The sequence below is a fragment of the Capra hircus genome (genome assembly GCF_001704415.2).
Source record: "Capra hircus breed San Clemente chromosome X unlocalized genomic scaffold, ASM170441v1, whole genome shotgun sequence".
NCBI classification, from domain to species: domain Eukaryota; kingdom Metazoa; phylum Chordata; class Mammalia; order Artiodactyla; family Bovidae; genus Capra; species Capra hircus.
Genome location: NW_017189516.1, coordinates 25652828 through 25675504, shown reverse-complemented (window position 1 = coordinate 25675504; position 22677 = coordinate 25652828). Strand labels below are relative to the sequence as shown.

The 22677-nt window shown below is 41.8% G+C and overlaps 2 protein-coding genes across 5 annotated transcripts in view; one reads left to right on the top strand and one right to left on the bottom strand.

The window, feature by feature from the left end:
* The window catches only part of TRO (trophinin), a 64733-nt gene extending 61134 nt beyond the window's left edge, over nt 1-3599 (top strand). Inside the window, 5 exon segments of the mRNA XM_018043678.1 lie at nt 240-311; nt 871-985; nt 2529-3369; nt 3372-3538; nt 3540-3599. Of these exon segments, the coding sequence (XP_017899167.1) occupies nt 240-311; nt 871-985; nt 2529-3369; nt 3372-3538; nt 3540-3599 (1255 nt within the window).
* A 4884-nt stretch (nt 3600-8483) lies between these two features.
* PFKFB1 (6-phosphofructo-2-kinase/fructose-2,6-biphosphatase 1) overlaps nt 8484-22677 on the bottom strand; it is a 132243-nt gene continuing 118049 nt past the window's right edge. For 3 of the 4 annotated variants that reach the window (XM_005701297.3, XM_005701296.2, XM_005701295.3), the window contains exons 10-14: nt 17851-17955; nt 13590-13719; nt 10592-10654; nt 9689-9753; nt 8484-9340 (exon numbers count right to left, since the gene is read on the bottom strand). In XM_005701297.3, coding sequence (XP_005701354.1) covers nt 9281-9340; nt 9689-9753; nt 10592-10654; nt 13590-13719; nt 17851-17955 — 423 coding nt within the window. In that variant the 3' untranslated portion in view covers nt 8484-9280. The remainder of the gene's footprint in view (nt 9341-9688; nt 9754-10591; nt 10655-13589; nt 13720-17850; nt 17956-22677) is intronic. The other variant, XM_018044001.1, reaches the window with a different exon arrangement.

The following is a 22677-nucleotide window of genomic DNA, read 5'->3' as shown; positions in this document are numbered from 1 at the left end:
CCTCTTCTCCTATGTCCTCTTTCTGTTCTAACCTGATATATAAGATAGACCTTAGGGCATTCCTGATAAGAACCATCTGACCTCAGCTGCCTGCTTCTAGTGACCCTGTGTTCATTACTTTCCTAACTTAATTGAGATGGCCTCATGTACTAGAGAGGTCTCTTCCACATTGGGACATGCCTCTGCCCCCATGTGGGAAGATCTGATCTTGGTTCATGGGTTATTTCCCCCATTGTCAGGGTAAGGCACTCACTCTTAGGGGAAGTGAGGAAGCTCATCACAGATGAGTTTGTGAAGCAAAATTAAGTGGTGTTTGGGGGCTTTGTCAGGACCTGAAGTGTTCTGGGTGTGCCAGTCTGGTCCAGAAAGTGCTTGATCAGCCCTTTTCTTACACTAACTTTAGACATATGGGCATTATGTTTCCTAGAACTAAGTGAGTCCGGTCCACAATTACCATGGTGGACCATACTAGGGCTGGGCCAGACCAAACACAAAATCCTTGCTATGGGGTGTGCTCAGAGCAGAATGCCCAGAGAATGGCTTCTCTGTTTACAACACACCCAATAGAAACTTGGGTTTACTCCTCATAGGTGGCAGAATACTTTGGCCTCCCTGTGACACCATACCCTATACATGCCTCCCCTGTAACACCAAGTGACTGCTTTGTACAGAGCCAATGGGAAATGGCTCAATATTGTAGGTCAAGACCATGAAATATGTTTTGGAGTTAGTCTGGGGAAGGAGGGCCTTGGAAATCCTTCTCCAGGAGCTGAGTTTAATACTTGATTGGAGGATGGTTGCCACCTGGAACCAAGTGGTTAGACAACAGGTTTGCTTGGTTAGAAGCAAGTTTCATTTCCTTTCTCCAAGGTACCTGGAATACAAGAGGGTCCCCGACAGCAGACCACCTGAATATGAGTTCTTCTGGGGCTTGTGCTCCTATCAAGAGACTAGCAAGATGAAAGTACTCAAGTTTGCCTGTAAGGTAATAGAAGAGCTTCCCTTACTTGGCATATTAAGGGTACAGGATACACCTGGCTGGGGCAGGCAGTGTACAGGAATGGACAGGTACAGGGTAGCCTGCAGTTCATATATAAACATATGGAACTTAATTTATGTCCCAGAATGCTGCTTGACTTAAAGTTTACATCATTTCATTCATTATTCATAATTTATATTAGTCTCCTTAACTGCTATAACAAAATATCATAAACTGAGTAGTTTAAACAACAGAAACAGGAACTTCCCTGGTGGTCCAATGGCTAAGACTACACTCCCAATGCAGGGGGCCTGGGTTCAATACGTGGTCAGGGAACTCGGTCCCACATGCCCCAACTAAGAATTCACTCACATGCCACAAGTAAAGCCTGGTGCAGCCAAAAAAAAAAAAAAAAAAAAAAAAAAAAAACAACCCAGAAACATTTTATTATAGTCCTGAAGGCTAGAAGTCTTAGATCAAGGTCCAGGAGCATTAGTTTCTAATGAAACCTCTCCTGGCTTGCAGAGTTCATGCGTTCATGTGTTCATTGTGGAAAGAGAGTTCTTTTTTAAAATAAATATTTGTTTTTAATTGGAGGATAATTGCCATACAAATTTTGTTGGTTTCTGCATTTATTAACATAAATCAGCCATAGGTATACACATGTTTCCTTACTCTTGAACCTCCCTCCAATCCCAGCCCTCTAGATTTTCACAGAACACCGGGTCTAGCTCCCTGCATCATACAGCAAATTCCCACTGGCTATTTGTTGTACATATGGTACTGTATATGTTTCTATGCTACTCTTTCCATTTGTCCCACTCTCTCCTTTCCTGCACCCCTTCCATGTCCATAAGCCTGTTCTCTATGTCTGTCTCCATTGCTGCCCTGCAAATAGGTTCATCAGTGCTGTGTTTCTAGATCCCATATATATGCATTAATATATGATATTTGTTCTTCTCTTTCTGACTTACTTCACTTTGTATAATGGGAGAGCCTCTTCTTAAAAGGACACTAATCTTATTGGATCAGGAACCCACCATTATGACATCATTAAACTTTACTTCCAGAAAAGCTCTACCTCCAGATATAGTCACATTCGAGGTTGGTGCTTCAACATATTAATTTTGGTGGGACAAAGCATTCAGTCCATAGCATACTTACTCTTTTATCATTTCTCCTTATCTCTTATCATGCAAGGTAACAGGAGAGCTGCCTGACTTGACATATTAAGGGTACAAGATGTCCCTGACTGGGGAAAGCAGTATACAGTGATGGGCAGCTTGCAGTTCATTTGCGATAGGAGAGTCAGTATGAAGACAGAGATGAAGACATTTAGGCTCAGTGACATTAAGTAGCTTGTCCAAGGTCACATAGCACCTGAATTATCAGAACTGAAATTGGATCTCAGGATTGACCCATGATAGAGCCCTAACAACTAAGAATTTTTTAAAATGCTACTCTCAGTTTTATACAAAGCCCATGGTATGTACTTAATACATAATTACAAATGTTATTTTTATTATAATGATTGTAATTCTCATTTCAGGTGCAAAAGAAAGACCCCAAGGACTGGGCCGTGTAGTACCAGGAAGCAGTGGAGATGCAAGTCCAAACTGCAGCTGTGGCTATAGTTGAGGCTGAGGCCAGGGCTGAGGCAAGAGCCCAAATGGTGATTGGAGAGGAAGCTGTGGCTGGGCCCTGGAATTGGGATGACATGGATATCGACTGTCTAACAAAGGAAGAGTTAGGTGATGATGCTCACACCTGGAACAGATTTTCACTTGAAATTCAGGCCAGAGCCCAAGAAAATGCAAACGCCAGTGCCAGCATTGACTTCAGCAGAGAAGCTAGCACCAGGGCTAGCTATAGTGATGGTTCTAGTATTAGCTTAGGTGGTGTACCAAGCCCTGGTAATGGCTTTGGTGGCAAAGCTGGTATTAGCTTTGGTGGCACATGCAGCACCAGTGCTAGCTTCAGCAGTGTGGCCAGTATTTACTTTGATGGCACACCCAGCACTTGCTCCACTTTCAGTGGTGGAGCCAGCATTAGCTTTAGTGGTACAGCCAACACCAGCTCTAGTTTCAGCAGTGAAGCCAGTAATAGCTTTGGTGGCATACCTTGCACCAGTGCCAACTTCAGTGATGAGGTCAGCTGTAGTTTCAGTGACCTGCTCAACACCAATACCAGTTTCAATGGTGGAGCCAGCTCTGGTTTTGGAGGCACACTCAGTACCACTGCTGGTTTCAGTGATGCACTCATTACGAGCACCAGCCTTGGCAGTACACTTGGCACTAGTGCAGTCTTTAGTGGTGCACTTAGCACCAACACTCGCCTAGGTGGCACACTCAGCACTAGTGGCTACATTGGTGGGTCTCCCAGTTCTAGTGCTAGTTTGGTGGCACACTTAGAACCAGTATCTGCTTTGGTGGCTCTCCTAGCACCAGCACTGGTTTTGATGGTGTACTCAGTACCAGTGTCTCCTTTAGCAGCTCTTTCAACAGTTGCACTAACTTTGGTGATACACTCAGCACCAATCTTGGCTTTGGAGGCACACAACAGCACCAGTGCTGGTTTTAGCAGTGCTGTCAGTATTAGCACTGGCTTCAGCAGTGTTTAGTTCAGTTCAGTCGCTCAGTCGTGTCCAACCCTTTGTGATTCCATGAATCGCAGCACACCAGGCCTCCCTGTCCATCACCAACTCCCGGAGTTTACCCAAACTCATGTCCATTGAGTCGGTGTCCATCCAGCCATCTCATCCTCGGTCATCCTCTTCTGCCCGCAATCCCTCCCAGCATCAGGGTCTTTTCCAATGAGTCAACTCTTTGAATGAGGTGGCCAAAGTACTGGAGTTTCAGCTTCAGCATCAATCCTTCCAAAGAACACCCAGGATGGATCTCCTTTAGAATGGACTGATTGGATCTCATTGCAATCCAAGGGACTCTCAAGAGTCTTCTCCAACACCACAGTTCAAAAGCATCAATTCTTCGGTGCTCAGCCTTCTTCACATTCCAATTCTCACATCCAAACATGACTACTGGAAAAACCATAGCCTTGACTAGACAGACCTTTGTTGGCAAAATAATGTCTCTGCTTTTTAATAAGCTGTCTAGGTTGGTCATAACTTTCCTTCCAAGGAGTAAGTGTCTTTTAGTTTCATGGCTGCAGTCACCATCTGCAGTGATTTTGGAACCCCAAAATATAAAGTCTGCCACTGTTTCCATTGTTTCTCCATCTATTTCCCATGAAGTGATGGGACCAGATGCCATGATCTTAGATTTCTGAATGTTGAGCTTTAAGACAACTTTTTCACTCTCCTCTTTCACTCTCATCAAGAGGCTTTTTAGTTCCTCTTCACTTTCTGCCATAAGGGTGTTGTCATCTGCATATCTGAGGTTATTGATCTTTTTCCCAGCAATCTTGATTCCAACTTGTGCTTCTTCCAGCCCAGCGTTTGTCATGATATACTCTGCATATAAGTTAAATAAGCAGGGTGACAATATATAGCCTTGATGTACTCCTTTTCCTATTTGGAACCAGTCTGTTGTTTCATGTCCAGTTCTAACTGCTGCTTCCTGACCTGCATACAGATTTCTCAAGAGGCAGGTCAGGTGGTCTGGTATTTCCACCTCTTTCAGAATTTTCCACAGTCTAATGTGATCCACACAGTCAAAGGCTTTGGCATAGTCAATAAAGCAGAAATAAATGTTTTTCTGGAACTCTCTTGCTTTTTCAATGATCCTGGGGATGTTGGCAATTTGATCTCTGGTTCATCTGCCTTTTCTTTTTTTTTTTCTTTTTTCTTTTTTGTTTTTACTTTATTTTACTTTACAGTACTGTATTGGTTTTGCCATACATTGACATGAATCCACCATGGGTGTATACAAGCTCCCAATCCTGAATCCCCCTCCCACCTTCCACCCCATATCATCTCTCTGGATCATCCCCATGCACCAGCCCCAAGCATCCTGTATCCTGTATCAAACATAGAGTGGAACTTTGTTTCTTACATGATAGTATACATGTTTCAATGCCATTCTCCCAAATCATCCCACCCTCTCCCTCTCCCTCATAGTCCAAAAGTCCGTTCTATACATCTGTGTCTCTTTTGCTGTCTTGCATACAGGTTCATCATTACCATCTTTCTAAATTCCATATATATGTGTCAGTATACTGTATTGGTGTTTTTCTTTCTGGCTTACTTCACTCTGTATTTCTAAAACCAGCTTGAACATCAGGAAGTTCACGGTTCACATATTGCTGAAGCCTGGCTTGGAGAATTTTGAGCATTACTTTACTAGCATGTGAGATGAGTGCAATTGTGCGGTAGTTTGAGCATTCTTTGGCATTGCCTTTCTTTGGGATTGGAATGAAAATGGACCTTTTCCAGGTCTGTGGCCACTGCTGAATTTTCCAAATTTGCTGGCATAATGAGTGCAGCGCTTTCACAGCATCGTCTTTTAGGATTTGAAATAGCTCAATTGGAATTCCATGACCTCCACTAGTTTTGTTTGTAGTGATGCCTTCTAAGGCCCACTTGACTTCACATTCAAGGATGTCTGAAACTAGGTGAGTGATCACACCATCGTGATTATCTGGGTCATGAAGATCTTTTTTGTACAGTTCTTCTGTGTATTCTTGCCACCTCTTCTTAATACTTTCTGCTTCTGTTAGGTCCATACCATTTCTGTCCTTTATGGAGCCCATCTTTGCATGAAATGTTCCCTTGGTATCTCTAATTTTCTTGAAGAGATCTCTAGTCTTTCCCATTCTGTTGTTTTCCTCTATTTCTTTGCACTAATCGCTGAGGACAGCTTTCTTATCTCTTCTTGCTATTCTTTGGAACTCTGCATTCAGATGCTTATATCTTTCCTTTTCTCCTTTGCTTTTGGATTCTCTTCTTTTCACAGCTATTTGTAAGGCCTCCCCAGACAGCCATTTTATTTTTTTGCATTTCTTTTCCATGGGGATGGTCTTGATCCCTGTCTCCTGTACAATGTCACAAAGCTCCATCCATAGTTCATCAGGCACTCTATCAGAACTAGGCCCTTAAATCTATTTCTCACTTCCACTGTATAATCATAAGGGATTTGATTTAGGTCATACCTGAATGGTCTAGTGGTTTTCCCTGCTTTCTTCAATTTATGTCTGAATTTGGCAATAGGGAGTTCATGATCTGAGCCACAGTCAGCTCCCAGTCTTGTTTTTGCTGACTGTATAAGGCTTCTCCATCTTTGGCTGCAAAGAATATAATCAATGTGATTTCGGTGTTGACCATCTGGTGATGTCCATGTGTAGAGACTTCTCTCGTGTTGTTGGAAGAGGGTGTTCGCTATGACCAGTGCGTTCTCTTGGCAAAACTCTATTAGCCTTTGCCCTGCTTCATTCTGTACTCCAAGGCCAAATTTACTTGTTCCTCCTGGTGTTTCTTGACTTCCTACTTTTGCATTCCAGTCCCCTATAATGAAAAGGACATCTTTTTTGGGTGTTAGTTCTAAAAGGTCCTGTAGGTCTTCATAGAACCGTCCAACCTTCAGCATTACCAGTTGGGGCATAGGCTTGGATTACCATGATATTGAATGATTTGCCTTGGAAACAGAGATCATTCTGTCGTTTTTGAGATTGCATGCAAATACTGCATTTCAGACTCTTTTGTAGACAATGATGGCTACTCCATTTCTTCTGAGGGATTCCTGCCCACATTAGTAGATATAATGGTCATCTGAGTTAAATTCACCCATTCCAGTCCATTTTAGTTCACTGATTCCTAGAATGTCGACGTTCATTCTTTCCATCTCCTGTTTGACTACTTCCAATTTGCCTTGATTCATGGACCTAACATTCCAGGTTCTTATGCAATATTGCTCTTACAGCATTGGACCTTGCTTCTATCACCAGTCACATCCACAACTGGGTATTGTTTTCCTTTGACTCCATCCCTTCATTCTTTCTGGAGTTATTTCTCCACTGATCTCCAGTAGCAGATTGGGCACCTACCGACCTGGGGAGTTCCTCTTTCAGTATCCTATCATTTTGTCTTTTCATACTGTTCATGGGGTTCTCAAGGCAGGAATACTGAAGTGGTTTGCCATTTCCTTCTCCAGTGGACCACATTCTGTCAGACCTCTCCACCATGACCAGCCCATCTTGGGAGGCCCCACATGGCATGGCTTAGTTTTATTGAGTTAGACAAGGCTGTGGTCCATGTGATTAGACTGAGTAGTTTTCTGTGATTATGGTTTCAGTGTGTCTGCCTTCTGATGCCTCTCGCAACACCTACCGTCTTACTTGGGTTTCTCTTACCTTGGGTGTGGGGTATCTCTTCACAGTTGCTCCAGCAAAGTGCAGCCACTGCTCCTTACCTTGGACGAGGGGTATCTCCTCACAGCCTCCCCTCCTCACCTTGAACATGGAGTAGCTCCTCTCGGCCCTCCTGCGCCCATATTTATCTCATTTTTATGGATACTGCTAATAAATTTCAGCAGTCCTTCCCATGGAATCAAGGTACATCCTGGAATCTTTGTCCATGCAGCAGTCTTAGCAAATATCACCAATCAGCTGAGGGTGACATGCTATGAAAATAATCTGTTTGCCAATTCTGCTTTTTGTGTCCTATCATATTTGGTATCATAGTTGCTTTAAATTTGCAAAATGAATTTCAGTTTGTTCTGTCTTTTATTGTGCTTAGGTTGATGTGGGTGACATTTTGGGTTTAGAAGAGCTAGAGATCAGCTTAGCTCTTTGGGGAAGGTGGGCTCTCACTTTAGACTAAAAGGAAAGTATGACTTCAGTGGGATAGAGTCTTGGGGAAAGCATAGCAGACCAGCAGAAAATAGCTTAAGTCAAGATCTAGAAGGGGAAGCCTGGAACAGAAGGCAAAGGGAGCAGGTTCTTGAGATTAAGTACAGTTTCATTTTGAGATAGCTAAAAATGGAGAGGTAGAGAGGGACATAACTAAAGGTGGACATGGCAACAACAGAGGATTTTCTTGGGATAGGAGAGAGACCCAAGCATGTTGCATAGATTATGAGTGCAAAAGCCAATAAAGAAGGACAGGATATAGATGTGGAATAATCAAGAACTGACTGAATCAACTTATCCTGGAGAAGATGGGATGGATAGAATACCAGAGAATAGAGAGTGATCCTGACTTTGAACAGAATTTAATGGTGGCAGTGGAAGAAGATAAATGTAGATTTGCTTCAAGCAGTGATCATCAACCCTGTAATAGATCCCGATTTAAAAAATGATGTGGATTATACAAGGTTTTGGGTCTTGCTGGTGGTTGTGATGGGAGGAAAAAAAGGTAAAAAAAAGGCAGGGGGTGTATGAGTCTGTATCCTCACAACTGAGTTGCTGGTACCTGCCCATAGTAGCTGCATGGAGATTGGCTGGAGACAGAAAGTAGGATCCAAAATGGCCAGGGATGGAAAAAAAATGAAAAGGGAGAGGACTGATGGATGGGGAGATACTGAAGGAATCAAAGGACTTATACTCAATGCAGTGCAAGGGTAAATATTGTTCATTCAAGAAATACTACATACATGCCTGCTGTGTGGGAGGATGACACAGAGAGTTATAAGGAATAGGGGGCCAGTGGTCAGATAGTGAGATGCTTGTATTTAAGAAGCCAAACTGGGGAGAAGTCTAGATGATGCCAACCAAGGTCCATGGAGTGAATGACTGAAGTGAAGATGATCACTGAAGTTGAGGGGGCAGGGCACTAGGTGACCAGGGTATTTGGATCATTTATATGGACGGTGAAATCAATCAGGATGGCAACAAGTTGGAGAAGAAAGGATAACTGTGGTCTAAGTACAGATTCTTTTTGTACGTGAGTCATGTTGCTCACCAAGGAACAAGGCCATAGGCACTCACATGGATGCTCCACCTTCACATTTGAAGATGCTTCTCCAGAGCCCTTTTATCCAGGAAATTCTCACTGAGCCCATACCCCTACAGCACCAGAGCCATTTCATAAGGTCAGGATCTTAAGAAAATCTTGTAGGAGAAGCCTCACAATGACCTGCTTTCTCCTTTTGTAGGTAGCAAGGGAAGTCTTTATTGATCAGGGAATAAGAATTAAGAAGGAACAAGTTTCATCTTGAGCTGGATAGTTCCTTGTTTATAGCTAGAAATCAAGGCCTATTTTGGAGCTGATGAAAGTTTCTTTACTGGAAGTGGGTCTCGTCCAGTGAGGCCAAGTTCAGAGTGTTCTCAGTGTAAGAAAAGAGCAATAATAGCAGCTCCTAAAGGTGAACCCAAGAAAGGACAGAGGCAGTTTGATGTCTAAGAAAAGGCTCAGTAGTGGGCAGGAACAGTGTCCAGGGCTTCTTCAGGTTCCCGGGTGATGTCCACATTCTGAGAGGAAAGAATCTAGTATTAGTAGGAAGGAACCAGTAGTCTGGAGCTCCCACCCTTCCCTGCCTCTTCTCAATGCCAGGCTCTCCTCTTTCAGCCAGGCCTGGATCCTGACTCTTTCCTTAGGCAAGCCTGGGGGAACCTCAGCCAGAGTCCTTTTAGGCAGGGTTGCTCTAGCCCTGCTTCTCTATGGTATCTCGAGTCTGGTCTGCAGTTCCTACATTTCTGGGTGCTGGTTTTTCTACATGTTGGTGGAAACACCCAAGCTCTGTGGGACTGGGGCTGCCTTTCTGCAGGGGAAGGTGCTTTCACAACACCCCAGCTTGAGCCACAGAGTCCCTCACCTACCTCAGGCTTCTCTCGATGTGTGTTTACAGCCTCCACATTCAGGTAGATGGACTCCACCTTGCAGCCTCGGAAAAGAACAACCCGTCCATCCATAAGCCACCCAGGTAAGTACAGGTCTCCCCTGAGGTATCATTCCCTCTCCCCCTAAGCACCCACACCCCCAGCTCCATGTTGTGTGTGGATTATAGCTGCCCTTTATGGAGGGGAATTTAGACCAGCTGTGTGGTGTCTGGGGAAGACATCAGGCCTAAGAGGCAGGCTCTGCCCCTAATAGTCTCAGTGTTCTCTGAGCCTCCCTTGTCAATGGGAATGAGAATTGAGAAGAGATGATCTCTGCCCCACCCCCAGCTCTTTTCTGTGAGACAGAAACCTAATCTGTGTGATAAGGATGGAGCTCTGTGGAGCCTCCCAGCTGTGTTAGGTGCCAAAATGTTAAAAGAATCTTGGGGCCACTACCTTGGGGCAACCAACTCCAGGTAAAGTTTATTTTGAGAACTGTGTGGTTACTGCAAGATCAGAGGTGTGGAAGGCCACAAGGTAGTTCTGGGGAGCCTCAAGAAAGAAGAGGGTAGTATCATTGGGGTTTGGAGCTGGCATAGGAGGCCCCAAACCTGTGGAAACCCCCCTTTCTCTGGTCCCTGGGGACCCTCTCTTCTACAAGTTTGTGCTATATGATTGGTGCTCTTGTAGAGACAGAGAAAGCTGGGGCCACATCCCAGATTTAGAGGCTACCTAAGTCCTTCTCTCATTGTCATCTTGCTACCAGCAGTCCTGCCTCTACCAAGACATCTAACTCTCTACTCAGGGAATTTCTCTTAGGACTTTGCTGGACAAATGGTAGGCACTGCAGGCATGCTCATAGTGTCTATATACTTTTCTGCAGATGACGGTGGGGGCACTCACCATAAGCCACAGGTGTAAGTTTGAGCACTGTGTGCAGAGGGCACTTGAGATAAGGCAACTCATCTGGAAAGGAGGAGAGAGCAGCTTTCAGAGGCAGGATGCTAGGGATGTCACCACCTCTCCGGGGCTCCAGGCTTAAAGCACTCTTCCCTTCCACCCCCTTCCCCATGGATATCTTTACCTGGGTCCTGCTCCCCCACACTCTTCAGGGGACAGTGCTGAGAGCCCAGTGGGGAGGGAGGAAGAGAGCAGAGAGGCCTCAGCAACAAGGAGGACGGCAGGTCCTGGGGATAGGGGACAGACCCTGGGTGCCCAGAAACCAACGATTGGCACTGTGGAGGCGGCCGACTTCCTCAACTGCAGGGCAGACATGAGACCAAGACAAGCCTCCCTCCCACCCCCACTCAGTCCTTCCATGGGGTCTCCCACCCCAAAGGTCACAACATGTCTCAGCCAGTGTTTTCTGAGGCCCTACTATGTGCTGGGGCCTTGGCTGAGGTGTGCATGCACCTTGGCAGCTCTTGCAGGTTTCTCCCCAGCCCAGGTCTGTGCCCTTTGACTCCCTGGACACTTGTTGATGGACAAGCATTCACTGATTCACTTGTGTTCAGTTCCTGATGATTCGCATGCAATGACTTGCGTGGCCTTGATGGCAATCACCAGATATCCTCAAGGGAGCAGAAGACCAGGCACAGTCCATGGATGAGGACCCTGATGCTCTGAGAGGGAAGACACTTGCCCTGAGTCCCACAGCAAGAATGTGGCAGTGCTGGGACTGGAACCCAGGATGCTTTGAGCCCAAATGTGTGCTCTGACCACTGCAGTCTGCTGTCACTGCCTTTGAGGGATGCACAGTGCTGTGTGGTGACACTCCCATCTCTCATTCCTCTCTGTAAACACCCACCCTCCCGATCACCCAGGAAACATATTCAGCTTTCCATCTCCCTTCATTGAACCAGAACCCACCCATCATGGCCTCCCTGCCCCTGAGGGTCATGCTAGGCTTTTCAGGCCTGCCACGGCCCACCCAGCCTCCTGACACACAAGATTTCCTGGGTAACCAATCTGCTGCTCCTCCTTGCCTTTGTCATAATCATCTTCAGGTGCTGGGTCCAGTGCTTTTGGTCCACTACCTCACTTCGTTCTCACTAATACTGTATGGGAGTTACTGTTCCTCACTGCATGCATGACAAAATAGATTCAGAGAAGGGAAGCAACTTGTCCGAGGTCTCTGACCCAGTTCTGCCACTGCCTACACAAGTGATCTCGACCCTGCCTTTTCTTTTTCTGGTCCTCAAAGATCTTATCTCTTATAGCACAAGATTGGACCCAGCTGTAAGGTCCTATGGATCTGAGTTCTCAGTCACAGCATCTTCGTGAGTTTCAGTTTCCTTACCTCAGCATGTGCCCAGTCCTGCCTAGCCCAGCTCTTAGGACAGCTGTGAGAAGATGGCATGGCCTGTTCATGAAAGCAGGTAGTATGTGGGTAAAGCAGTGTGCAAATGGGAGATGCATGTGCTTCCCATGAACCCCACATGTGTCTGAGATAAGGTGTCTCTAGACTGCACCTGAGATTAGTGCCTCTCTCTGCCCCACTGAGCCCTGTGATCTTGGTCAAGTCACTTCATCTCTCAGAGCCTCCATTTCCTCTTCTGCACAGTCAGGGTTACAGGGCCAGCCTCACAGTCTCAAAAATAGTACTGAGCAGTAGAGATGTGAACAGCATCAGAAATCTAGCAGCACCACCCCATCCCCTGTCACCTTTTTTCCATTGAGGAGATTGAGGACCAACCAAAGGAAATTACTTGTCCAATGTCAAGTTCTCAAGTCCCCCTGGTTCCAATTCTAGATGACTCCATATTATAAGAGCCCTTTGTTTGAAAGCTAGCTTCATAGAAAAGATCCAAGTCTGCAGGACATTGTGTACTTCAAATATGACTTTGCACTGTTCTCACACATCCTTACTCCAGTATCCTGGAGATGCCAACACTTCAGCCTCCATGTCAGAAATAGACTTTCACACTTGGAGGTGACATGATAGTCCTTTGCCAGGCCAGCTGCCCTAGCTTGCAATTTGTAACCAGTGTGTAGATACTCTGTAAATTAAAATTTCCAGATTTTTTAATAAAAATAAATTATTATTTAAAAATGAAAGCACTGCTATCTTGGAGAAATCATCCCTAGAGCAAAGACAGAAACCTATAATCAAAATCAAGACACTAGGGACTTCCCTGGTGGTCCAGTGATTAAAATTCCCGTGCTTCCATTGCAGGGGCGTGTTGGATCCCTGGTCAGGGAAATAAGATCCTCCATGCCACATGCACGATGTGGCCAAAAAGTTAAAAAAGAAAGTCACAAGAGGTCCCATTCCACCTGATGACAGTATGCCTCTGAGAAATACTGGCTCAGCTTTCTCAGGTTGAAAAAGACTGTTAAGGTTGGCTTTGAAAATGTTAACTCATAATAACACTGATATTAATAGTAGCAGCTAATACTTATATGGCCCATACTTTGTATCATGAACTGTTCTAAGCTCTATAAATATGTTAATTTATTTAAACTTCATTATTCTCTCTGTTTTACAGATGAGGAAACTGAGAACAGAGCCTGCTGCCTGCTAAGTCGCTTTAGTTGTGTCTGACTCTTTGCGACCCCATGGACTGTTGCCTGTCAGGCTCCTCCATCCATGGGATTCTCCAAGCAAGAATATTGGAGTGGGTTGCCCGTGTACTCCTCCAGCGGATCTTGCTGACCCAGGGATCAAGCCCATGTCTCCTGTGGCTCCTGCACTGTAGGCAGATTCTTTACCACTGAGCCACCGGGGAGAGGTTAAAGTAATTTCCCAAAGGTATCATGAGACAGAGTAAGAAACTGGACTCATGCACCCTTGTTCTAAATACTGTACTCTTAACTATTAAGATATAAACCACCAGTTTCTGGTGTCAGAGTCTCAACTTACATGCAGCTCCCATGCCAGGACCAGAGAGAAAAGTGGTACCTGAGCTTTTGTCCAGAAAGTAGGCCAGGAGGCACCGCATGACAGCCTGGTGGCAGATCACCAATACATTTTCCTGCCGTTCTAGCTCCATTATAACTGGCTCCAGACGCTGGACCAGATCCTCGTAAGACTGAAAAAGAGAGAAACATTTGGGTAAGAAGGGGAGATGAGGCACATTTGCCCTGAGGAGAAGAGCTCTAGACCAGGAATCAGGAAAACTTGATTTGGGTGCTAGTTCAGTTGTTGGTCAGCAATATGACCTTGGGCAACTCACTTCCTTCCTTCCTAGGGCCTTACTTTTTATCTATTAAATGGGGTAATCAATATAATAGAGTAGATAACAATAACAATAATAAAACTTTCCACTAAAAAAAATCCCTAGAAAAGCTGGATAAAATAAATTTTTGCATTGCTGATCTTTCAAGAAAACAAAACATTATGAATATAGGGTTCCGAAATGAAGAAAAACTTGGGAAAAAGAGTGATAAATGGATATAGAAGCCATAATTCCCATGGGGACATTTGCCAATCACAGTATCCAAGAGCCTTGAGCTTTTAAAACATAATAGAAATATGAGGTGAAGCCTTAGGTGTGTATAAGGTAGGTATTTGGGAATAAGACTCTCAGATAAATCTGAGACCTTCAAAGGACTACATCCTCAATAAAATTATAAGCTAAAAAATATATCCACAGGCAAAGGGAAACAATAAGAAAATGTGTCTGCCTGACTTAGGTGGAAAAAATTAGGAAAAGCCTCTACTAAGAATGTATAACCCCAAACATATTGTTAAATAGATTTGTGGTTCTGAATTATATTATCCATGTGTTTCAGAAAATGCTAAGCTGAGAGTTTAATAAAAAGTGATTTCAAGTCATTTGCTTCCAGTAGTGTCTGGAAGAAGCAAATGTAAATTCTCTCTAGATTCTCTCAACTGAGGCTGCATGGATTTCCTACAGATAAATTTTTGTCAAACTGAGGCTCATATAACATACACAGAAAATAAGCTATAATAAAAATAAACAGAAACAACAAGAACTCTAACAACTTAAGATAAAGGATCCACAATATAAAATAAATATTCTCGAGATTTTTAGAAAAGTAAAAGATTTACTCACAAATACAAGGAAGAAATAAGATGCTATTGAATATAAGATCCAGATTTGAAAAAAATTAAGTAGAATTTTTATAAATGAAGAATATATTCATTAAAATGAAAAACTCAATGGATAGAGTATGCAGAGCATTAAATAAAATATTTTGGAAAACAGAGCTGAAGAAATTACTCAGAATGTAGCAAAGAGATCAAAAATAAGAAGTTTGGAGACATGAAGCATAGAGGTAAAACTAACACATATCTAGTTGAATTTCTAGAAGGAGATAATAAAGAAAATATGAGAGAGGAATAGCTAAAGATATAATGCCTGGGAATTTTCTAGAATTGATGAAGAATCTCAGTTCTCAGATTCAGGAATTCCAATTAATTCTGAGCAAGATAAATTAAAAGAAATTAACATTTAGACATATCAGAGTGAAACTTAAAAGCAATAGAGATCCAAAGACCCTAAAAGCAGCCAGAGAGAAAAGAAATAACAATTAGACTTGTAGGAGACTTCTTAGACATGTTAGAAACCAGAAGACAGTGGGGATGATAACTCCAGAGAGAAAATTTTCTTCCTAGTGTTTTATACCTTGCCAAAGTACCATTTAGGATTGAAGACCACCCCTCCAAAAGACATTTTTAAACAAAAGGAAAGGTGAGTCTACTACCAACAGATCCTCCTAAAGAAAATTCTAAAAAAAGATAGACATTTAACTCAGAAGGAAAACCTGAGATGTAACATGAAAGAATGATCAAAAGACTTGGTAAATATGTGGTTTAATCTAAATAAACTCTGACTATATACAATTTTTTTTAGCTAGTAAAAATTATATTTTAATTAAATAAGTGATTTCCCCCATTTTCTACTATATAAAATCCATCTAGGAGAACAGAATGGGGATGGGGTTCCTTAAAAAACTAAAAATAGAACTATCATGTGACCCAGCAATAGCACTCCTAGTCATTTATCTGGAGAAAACCATAATTCAAAAAGATACATGCACTCCAATGTTCTTTGTAGCTCTATTTAAAAAAACTAAGACATGGAAGCAACCTAAATATCTATCAACACGAATGGATGAAGAAGAAGAACCTAAATGTCTATAAACAGATGAAATGAATATTAATATATTCCATCGCATACATATAAATTTCATTGTGTATATATTAATTAACATATATAATAGAATATTACTCAGCCATCAAAAGAATGAAATAAGGCCATTTGCAGCAACATGGATGAACCTAGAGATTATCTGAAGTCAGACAGAAGAAGACAAATATCTTATGACATCACACATATGTGGAATCTAATTAGAAAATGATATAAATAACCTTATTTAGAAAACAGAAACAGACTTACAGATATCGAAAACAAGCTTATGGTTACCAAAGGAAAAATGTGGGAGGGGGGATAAATCAGGCACTTGGGATTAATAGACACACACAATTATATATAAGACAGATAATCAGTAAGAACCAATTGAATAACACAAGGAACTTGACAATATTATGTAATAAACTATATGAGAAAAGAGCCCCAAAAAGAATAAGTATATGTATATGTGATACAACATTGTAAATCAACTATAATCCAATAAAATTTTTTAAAAAGAAAAAATCCATCTATGCGGGTACAAAGTTTATTAATTGTTTGGAAGTAATTCTATTTTATCTAGAATTCATAATAATTTTACTTTGGTAATGTCAATTTAACCCCAAAATACAATATGTTGGCATTATAGGGACAAATAGTGATGTATTCTGATAGACTGGTATAAATTGAAGTGCTTCAGCAAGCATTCATTCAATTAACACTCACTGAGTAAGCTGTGCTTACAATAATAAATTTAATACTAACAATAATAATTCATTTGGGGAATAAGACACAAGTTTGAAGTAAGTAAAATAAAAAAAACAACAAACAATATAAGAGAAGGAGTGACCAGAGTTATAAAGTTTTTATATTGATTCAGGAGGCAGGTAGAGATATTGATTTTTAGTTTTTGTCAGTCGTATATATTAAAATGTTAAGAGTAACTCTAAAAGCATAGAAAGAGATTGCATAACTCAAACATAGATGTAAAATTTTATCAATTCTAAAGAAGGGAGGAGAAGACAAAAAGTAACCAAGCCTAGAGAGCTCAAAATAAGAGAATAGAAGTAAATTTACATGTCGGTAATTAAAAGTATACCAAACTTGCCATTCAAAAGTCATATATTTCCAGTGTTTATTAAAACCAACACAACCCAGCTCTATGTTGTCTATAGGAAACAAAACAAAACTACACAGAGAAGTTGAAAGTAAATAACTAACCAAATACTGAGCAGGCAAAATTTTAATATATAAAAGAAGCATTATTAGAGGGGGAAAGAGGCTTGCTCACTCTATAATAAAATATACAATTTACTAAGGAGATATAACTGCTTTAAATTTGTATGCCTCTGATAATATAGCCTTAAAATATAAAAAGGAAAATGAGGGCACAGTCACTGACTTCATAATGTCATTTCTGAAGATGAAAATACAAATGTTAAAGTGCTTTGTAACACAGGATATCTATCATTTCATCTTCTCTAACATTCTGCTTTCTGACAATTTTCCCCAGGAACCTGTATCAGAAATGGAGTATGACTAATAAATATTCTAACATGTGGAACAGGGTAAGTGGAGGCTGGGTTGAAAGCAATGAGGGTTCACCACCACATGGGAATAAGGAACTAATAATCTGGCTCATATGGTGGCAGAAGAGTTGGTTAAACCATTAGCCATTGTTACTTGGGACTCCAATCCACAGTCCAGAAAGGCTGGAACTTTAGGCAACTTGGCAATAAAGTGTCGGAAAATTAAAGTACATTAAAATATTTCAGATGCCATTAGTGAAAGAATATTAAAGACAAAGTCTAGGATAAAGTGAGCCTTCCTGAAAGAAGGAAATAAATAGGCAAATGTACAGCCTTTAAAAAAGGAATATGTTGCTTATAGCCAAGAATGAGAGAGCCAAGGGCCAGATAATCATGTGCTTTGTGGTATGGAAGATGCTGCAAAATTTGCTTTACCCTGTTTCTAAAGCTGTCTGGGGAAATATGGACTCCTGGTAGTTGGAATAAAGATACCGGGGAGGAGTCCTAAGAGTCTGGCCACCCCTCCAAATCTTACCTCTCCCTTAGGATAGCGGTAGCGGTATTTATCTTGGTCTCGCAGTGCAAATTCTTCGGGGTAGTGTTCTTGGATTTCTTCATAGGTCATCTCCTCACAGACACCCTGAGAAAAATTATTTGGGGACAAAAGTTTTCACAAATTGAAATCTCCACAGCCTTTACCATAGTTCTGAGGCCAATGATTGTGGAACATTAGCACATAAGCACCTGGGTTTCTGCTAACACACCTCTAGGTTTGGGTCTGCTGTCTTGTTGTTGTTCAGTCACTAGTCGAGTCCAACTATTTGCAACTCCATGAACGGCAGCACACCAGGCTTCCCTGTTGTTCACTATCTTCTGGAGTTTGCTCAAACTCAAGTCCACTGACTTGATGATGCCATTCAACCATCTCATCTCCCCACCAATCAACCCCTGCTCCTCCTGCCCTCAATCCTTCCCAACATCAGAGTGTTTTCCAATGAGTCAGCTCTTCAAATCAGGTGGCCAAAAGTATTGGAGCTTCAGCTTCAGCATCAGTCCTTCCAATGAATATTCAGGACTGATTTCCTTTAGGATTGACTGGTTAGATCTCCTTGCTTTCCAAGGGATTTTCAAGAGTCATCTCCAGCACTACAATTTGAAAGCATCAGTTCTTCAGCACTCAGTCTTCTTTCACATCCATACATGACTACTGGAAAAACCATAGCTTTGACTATATGCACTTTGTTGGCAAAGTGATGTCTGGTTTTTAATACACTGTCTATGTTTGTCATAGCTTTTCTTCCAAGGAGCAAGTGTCTTTTAATTTCGTGGCTGCAGTCACTGTCTACAGTGATTTTGAAGCCCAAGAAAATAAAGTCTGTCACTCTTTCCACTTTTTCTCATCCATTTTCCATGAAGTGATGGGACCAGATGCCATGATCTTAATTTTTGAATGCTGAATTTTAAGCCAGCTTTTTCACCTTTCTCTTAACCCTCTTCAAGAGGCTCTTTAGTTCCTCTTTGCTTTCTGCCATTCAGTTCAGTTCAGTCGCTCAGTCGTGTCCGACTCTTTGTGATCCCATGAATCGCAGCACGCCAGGCCTCCCTGTTCATCACCATCTCCCGGAGTTCACTCAGACTCACGTCCATCGAGTCAGTGATGCCATCCAGCCATCTCATCCGCGGTCGTCCCCTTCTCCTCCTGCCCCCAATCCCTCCCAGCATCAGAGTCTTTTCCAATGACTCAACTCTTCGCATGAGGTGGCCAAAGTACTGGAGCTTCAGCTTCAACATCATTCCTTCCAAAGAAATCCCAGGGTCGATCTTCTTCAGAATGGACTGGTTGGATCTCCTTGCAGTCCAAGGGACTCTCAAGAGTCTTCTCCAACACCACAGTTCAAAAGCATCAATTCTTTGGTGCTCAGCCTTCTTCACAGTCCAACTCTCAGAGTGGTATCATCTGCATATCTGAGATTGTTGATATTTCTCCCGGCAATCTTGATTCCAGCTTGTGCTTCATCCAGCCTGGCATTTTGCATGGTGTACTCTGCATATAAGTTAAAGAAGCAGGGTAACAATATACAGCCTTGACGTACTCCTTTCCCAATTTTGAACCATTCCATTGCTCCATGTCCAGTTCTAACTATTGTTTCTTGGCATTCATACAGGTTTCTCAAGAGACAAGTAGGTGGTCTGATATTCCCATCTCTTGAAGAATTTTCCACAGTTTGTTGTGATCCACAGTCAAAGGCTTTTGCATAGTCAATGAAGCAGAAATAGATGTTTTTCTGGAATTCCCTTGCTTTTTCTACAGTCCAACAGATGTCGGCAATATGATCTCTGGTTTCTCTGCCCATTCTAAACCCAGCTTGTACATCTGGAAGTTCTCGATTCACATACTGTTGAAGTCTAGCTTGAAGGATTTTGAGCATTACCCTGCTAACATGTGACATGAGCACAATTGTATCGTAGTTCCTTTGGTATTGCCCTTTCTTGAGATTGGAATGAAAACTGACCTTTTCCAATCCTGTGGCTACTGCTGAATTTTCCAAATTTGCTGACATACTGAGTGCAGCACTTTAACAGCATCATCTTTTAGGATTTGAAATAGCTCAACTGGAATTCCATCCCCTCCTCTAGATTTGTTGGTAGTGATGTTTCCTAAGGCCCACTTGACTTCACACTCCAGGATGTCTGGCTCTAGGTGAGTGACCACATCATTGTGGTTATCTGCATCATTAAGACCTTTTTTGTATAGTTCTTCTTTGTATACTTGCCACCTCTTCCTCCTGGTGGGCTATAGTCCATGGAGTTGCAAAGAGTTGGACACAACTGAGCAACTAACACTTTCACTACTTCACTTTACTGCCCCTATGGAAGGAGACAATACATTCTATTTGTTGTCTGGTGTATGTGTATATGTGTGCACAAGATATGTAGCTGTGTGGATGTGAGAATGAGTGCATGTGCATAGGTGTGTTCAGGCTGAGTGCATGGTGGGTATCTGTGGTGTTTCTCTATGATTATCCTAACAGGTTTATAGGTGTACATGTACATATATGTGTATTTTTATAGATTTGTGGGTTTAAGAATTTGTGACCGTGTTTGTGTGTGTGTGTAGCTTGCTCATGATGTGTATTTTTGGCATGTTTAAGGTCCTATGCTATTGGTTGTGCATTTGTGTCAGCATATATATGTAAGTATATATATAAGTGTGAGTATGTGTATGTATATAAAGGATGTCTCATCATCTAAGAATGTGTGTGCATAGGTGTCTTTGTGGTCTGTCTCTTCATGTGAGTCTCAGTGTGTCTGTAGTGTGTGTGTCTCTGAAATGTGTATATCTATAAATATATGTGTGAGTATCTATGTGCCTATGTCTGAGGTCTGTGTGAATCTTTGGTAATATGGTTGAGGCTGTATGTCTGTACTGTTAGTGTGTCCATGGTATGCCTCTATGTGTCTATGTGATGTAAATATATGCAAAGATTGCATGTGTATCTACAGTGAATGTGATATGTACCTCTAGGTGTGTCTGTCTATAAGTGTGTGTGTGTGTGTGTGTGTGCATGAATGGTGCACATATGATTGGTAGATGTGTCTGAGAGGAAACCTGTGTTTGACTAGTTGGTCTATGTGTCTGTGAAATGTATATCTGTGAGTGTAAACATACCTGTGGTGGATGTCTGTGACTGTGTACACAAGTGCATGTGTATGTACACATCCAAAACAGGGCTTTTCAATGTTATCACATTTCCCATCCCTCCTGCCTACACTTCTTCTCCAGGACCTCTGACAGATAAAGAAATAGGTATCCACAGACCTCTCTCAGAAGGCAAGAATTAGCAAATTCCTCAGTTTCACAGTGGTCCTTGGGGATATACACTCTCCTGACCCAAAGAAGGAGTTAAGGGCTCTTAAAGAATGAGTTTTCACTAAGAAATCCACAGAAGTGAGGTGTCTGTTGGTAGAGGTGGGATCGATGTTGAGTTTATAAGATTCCCTTCTAGTCTGGTAGATTCCAATTAGACCTTCCTGTAGTGAAGCAATGGGCTCTGGTTGTCTTTTGAGCTACCAACCAGGCTTTCCATAGGAGTTAGGTTCACCCCTGCCCCAACCTACAAGAAGATAGGCAGTGCCAAACCTGCATCTGACACTGCCCATGGGAGAAAGTGCACGCTATATCCACAAAGTCCTTCCAGATTGGCTTTGACTTTCTATTCTGAGGCATGCTGGGAATCTGTTGCCTGTGGAAGTGACCACTAATTCCTTACTGACTTAAAGAAAATCGCCTAACTTCTTTGAATTTTATTTTCCTCATCTGCAAAATGAGGGTAATTATAACTATCTCACAGCAGTATTTTGAATATTAGAGATAATATATGTAAAAAAGACTAGTACAGAATGTACAAGACACATTTAAAAAACAATCAATGAAATATATTACTATAATTAATATTGTTTAGATTATATAGTAATTTAAATAGATCAATTTAATCTAATGTTATTAGATTAATATATATAATTATTAATATAGTATTGGTAATGGAAATAAACCAGAAACTTAAACATCATTCTAAATTCTTCCTCCTTCTTGACCCATCTCTCATAGCTAACTTCTGAGATTCTAATCCTTAAATTTCTCTCAAATTTATTCCTCTTTATTCTCTCTCCATCTCTACTGCTATAACCTTAGTAGATCTATACACATACACAATTCCCTCTTTGCTTATGCTGCTTTCTCTGCATGATTCCTGATCCTCTCTACTTGGCTCACTGTTACTCAACTCTCAGGTTTTAAGTAGGCATCCAGATCATGGCTGGGTCAGATGCCTTGCCCCAGCATCTGTGTGCCCACATTCTAGTCTATCAGAGTCTGCACCACACATGCTTTTTGTATTCCTCTGACTACCCTATTTTTTTCTGAAACTTCAATGAAGACAGAAACCAATCTCTCTCTCTAGCACCATTCTAGAGTCTGAAATGGAGTAGGGATCCAATAAATGCTTATACCACATATGTGCCAGAAACAAACAATAACTGAACTATTATGATGGAAAGTTGTCTCACATGTATTTTATAATAATATATGTGATATGTATAACAATGTTGTATATCCCTTTTCCAAATATGTGTGTCTCTATACATCTATAGTTAAGTATATATGTTATTATGTATGCACACACATACTTCCCTTATTTATCTAGCAGGCAATCAGGTTAACCTACCTACACAGAAGTTATCTACATCTGTGGTGAAGCTTTTACTTTAGTATTTAACAATCATAATCTGTGGGCTGCTACCTGATGTAAATGTGCCTATAGTGCAGGTGAGACAATGGAGAGGAAATATCTTCTTAAAGAGC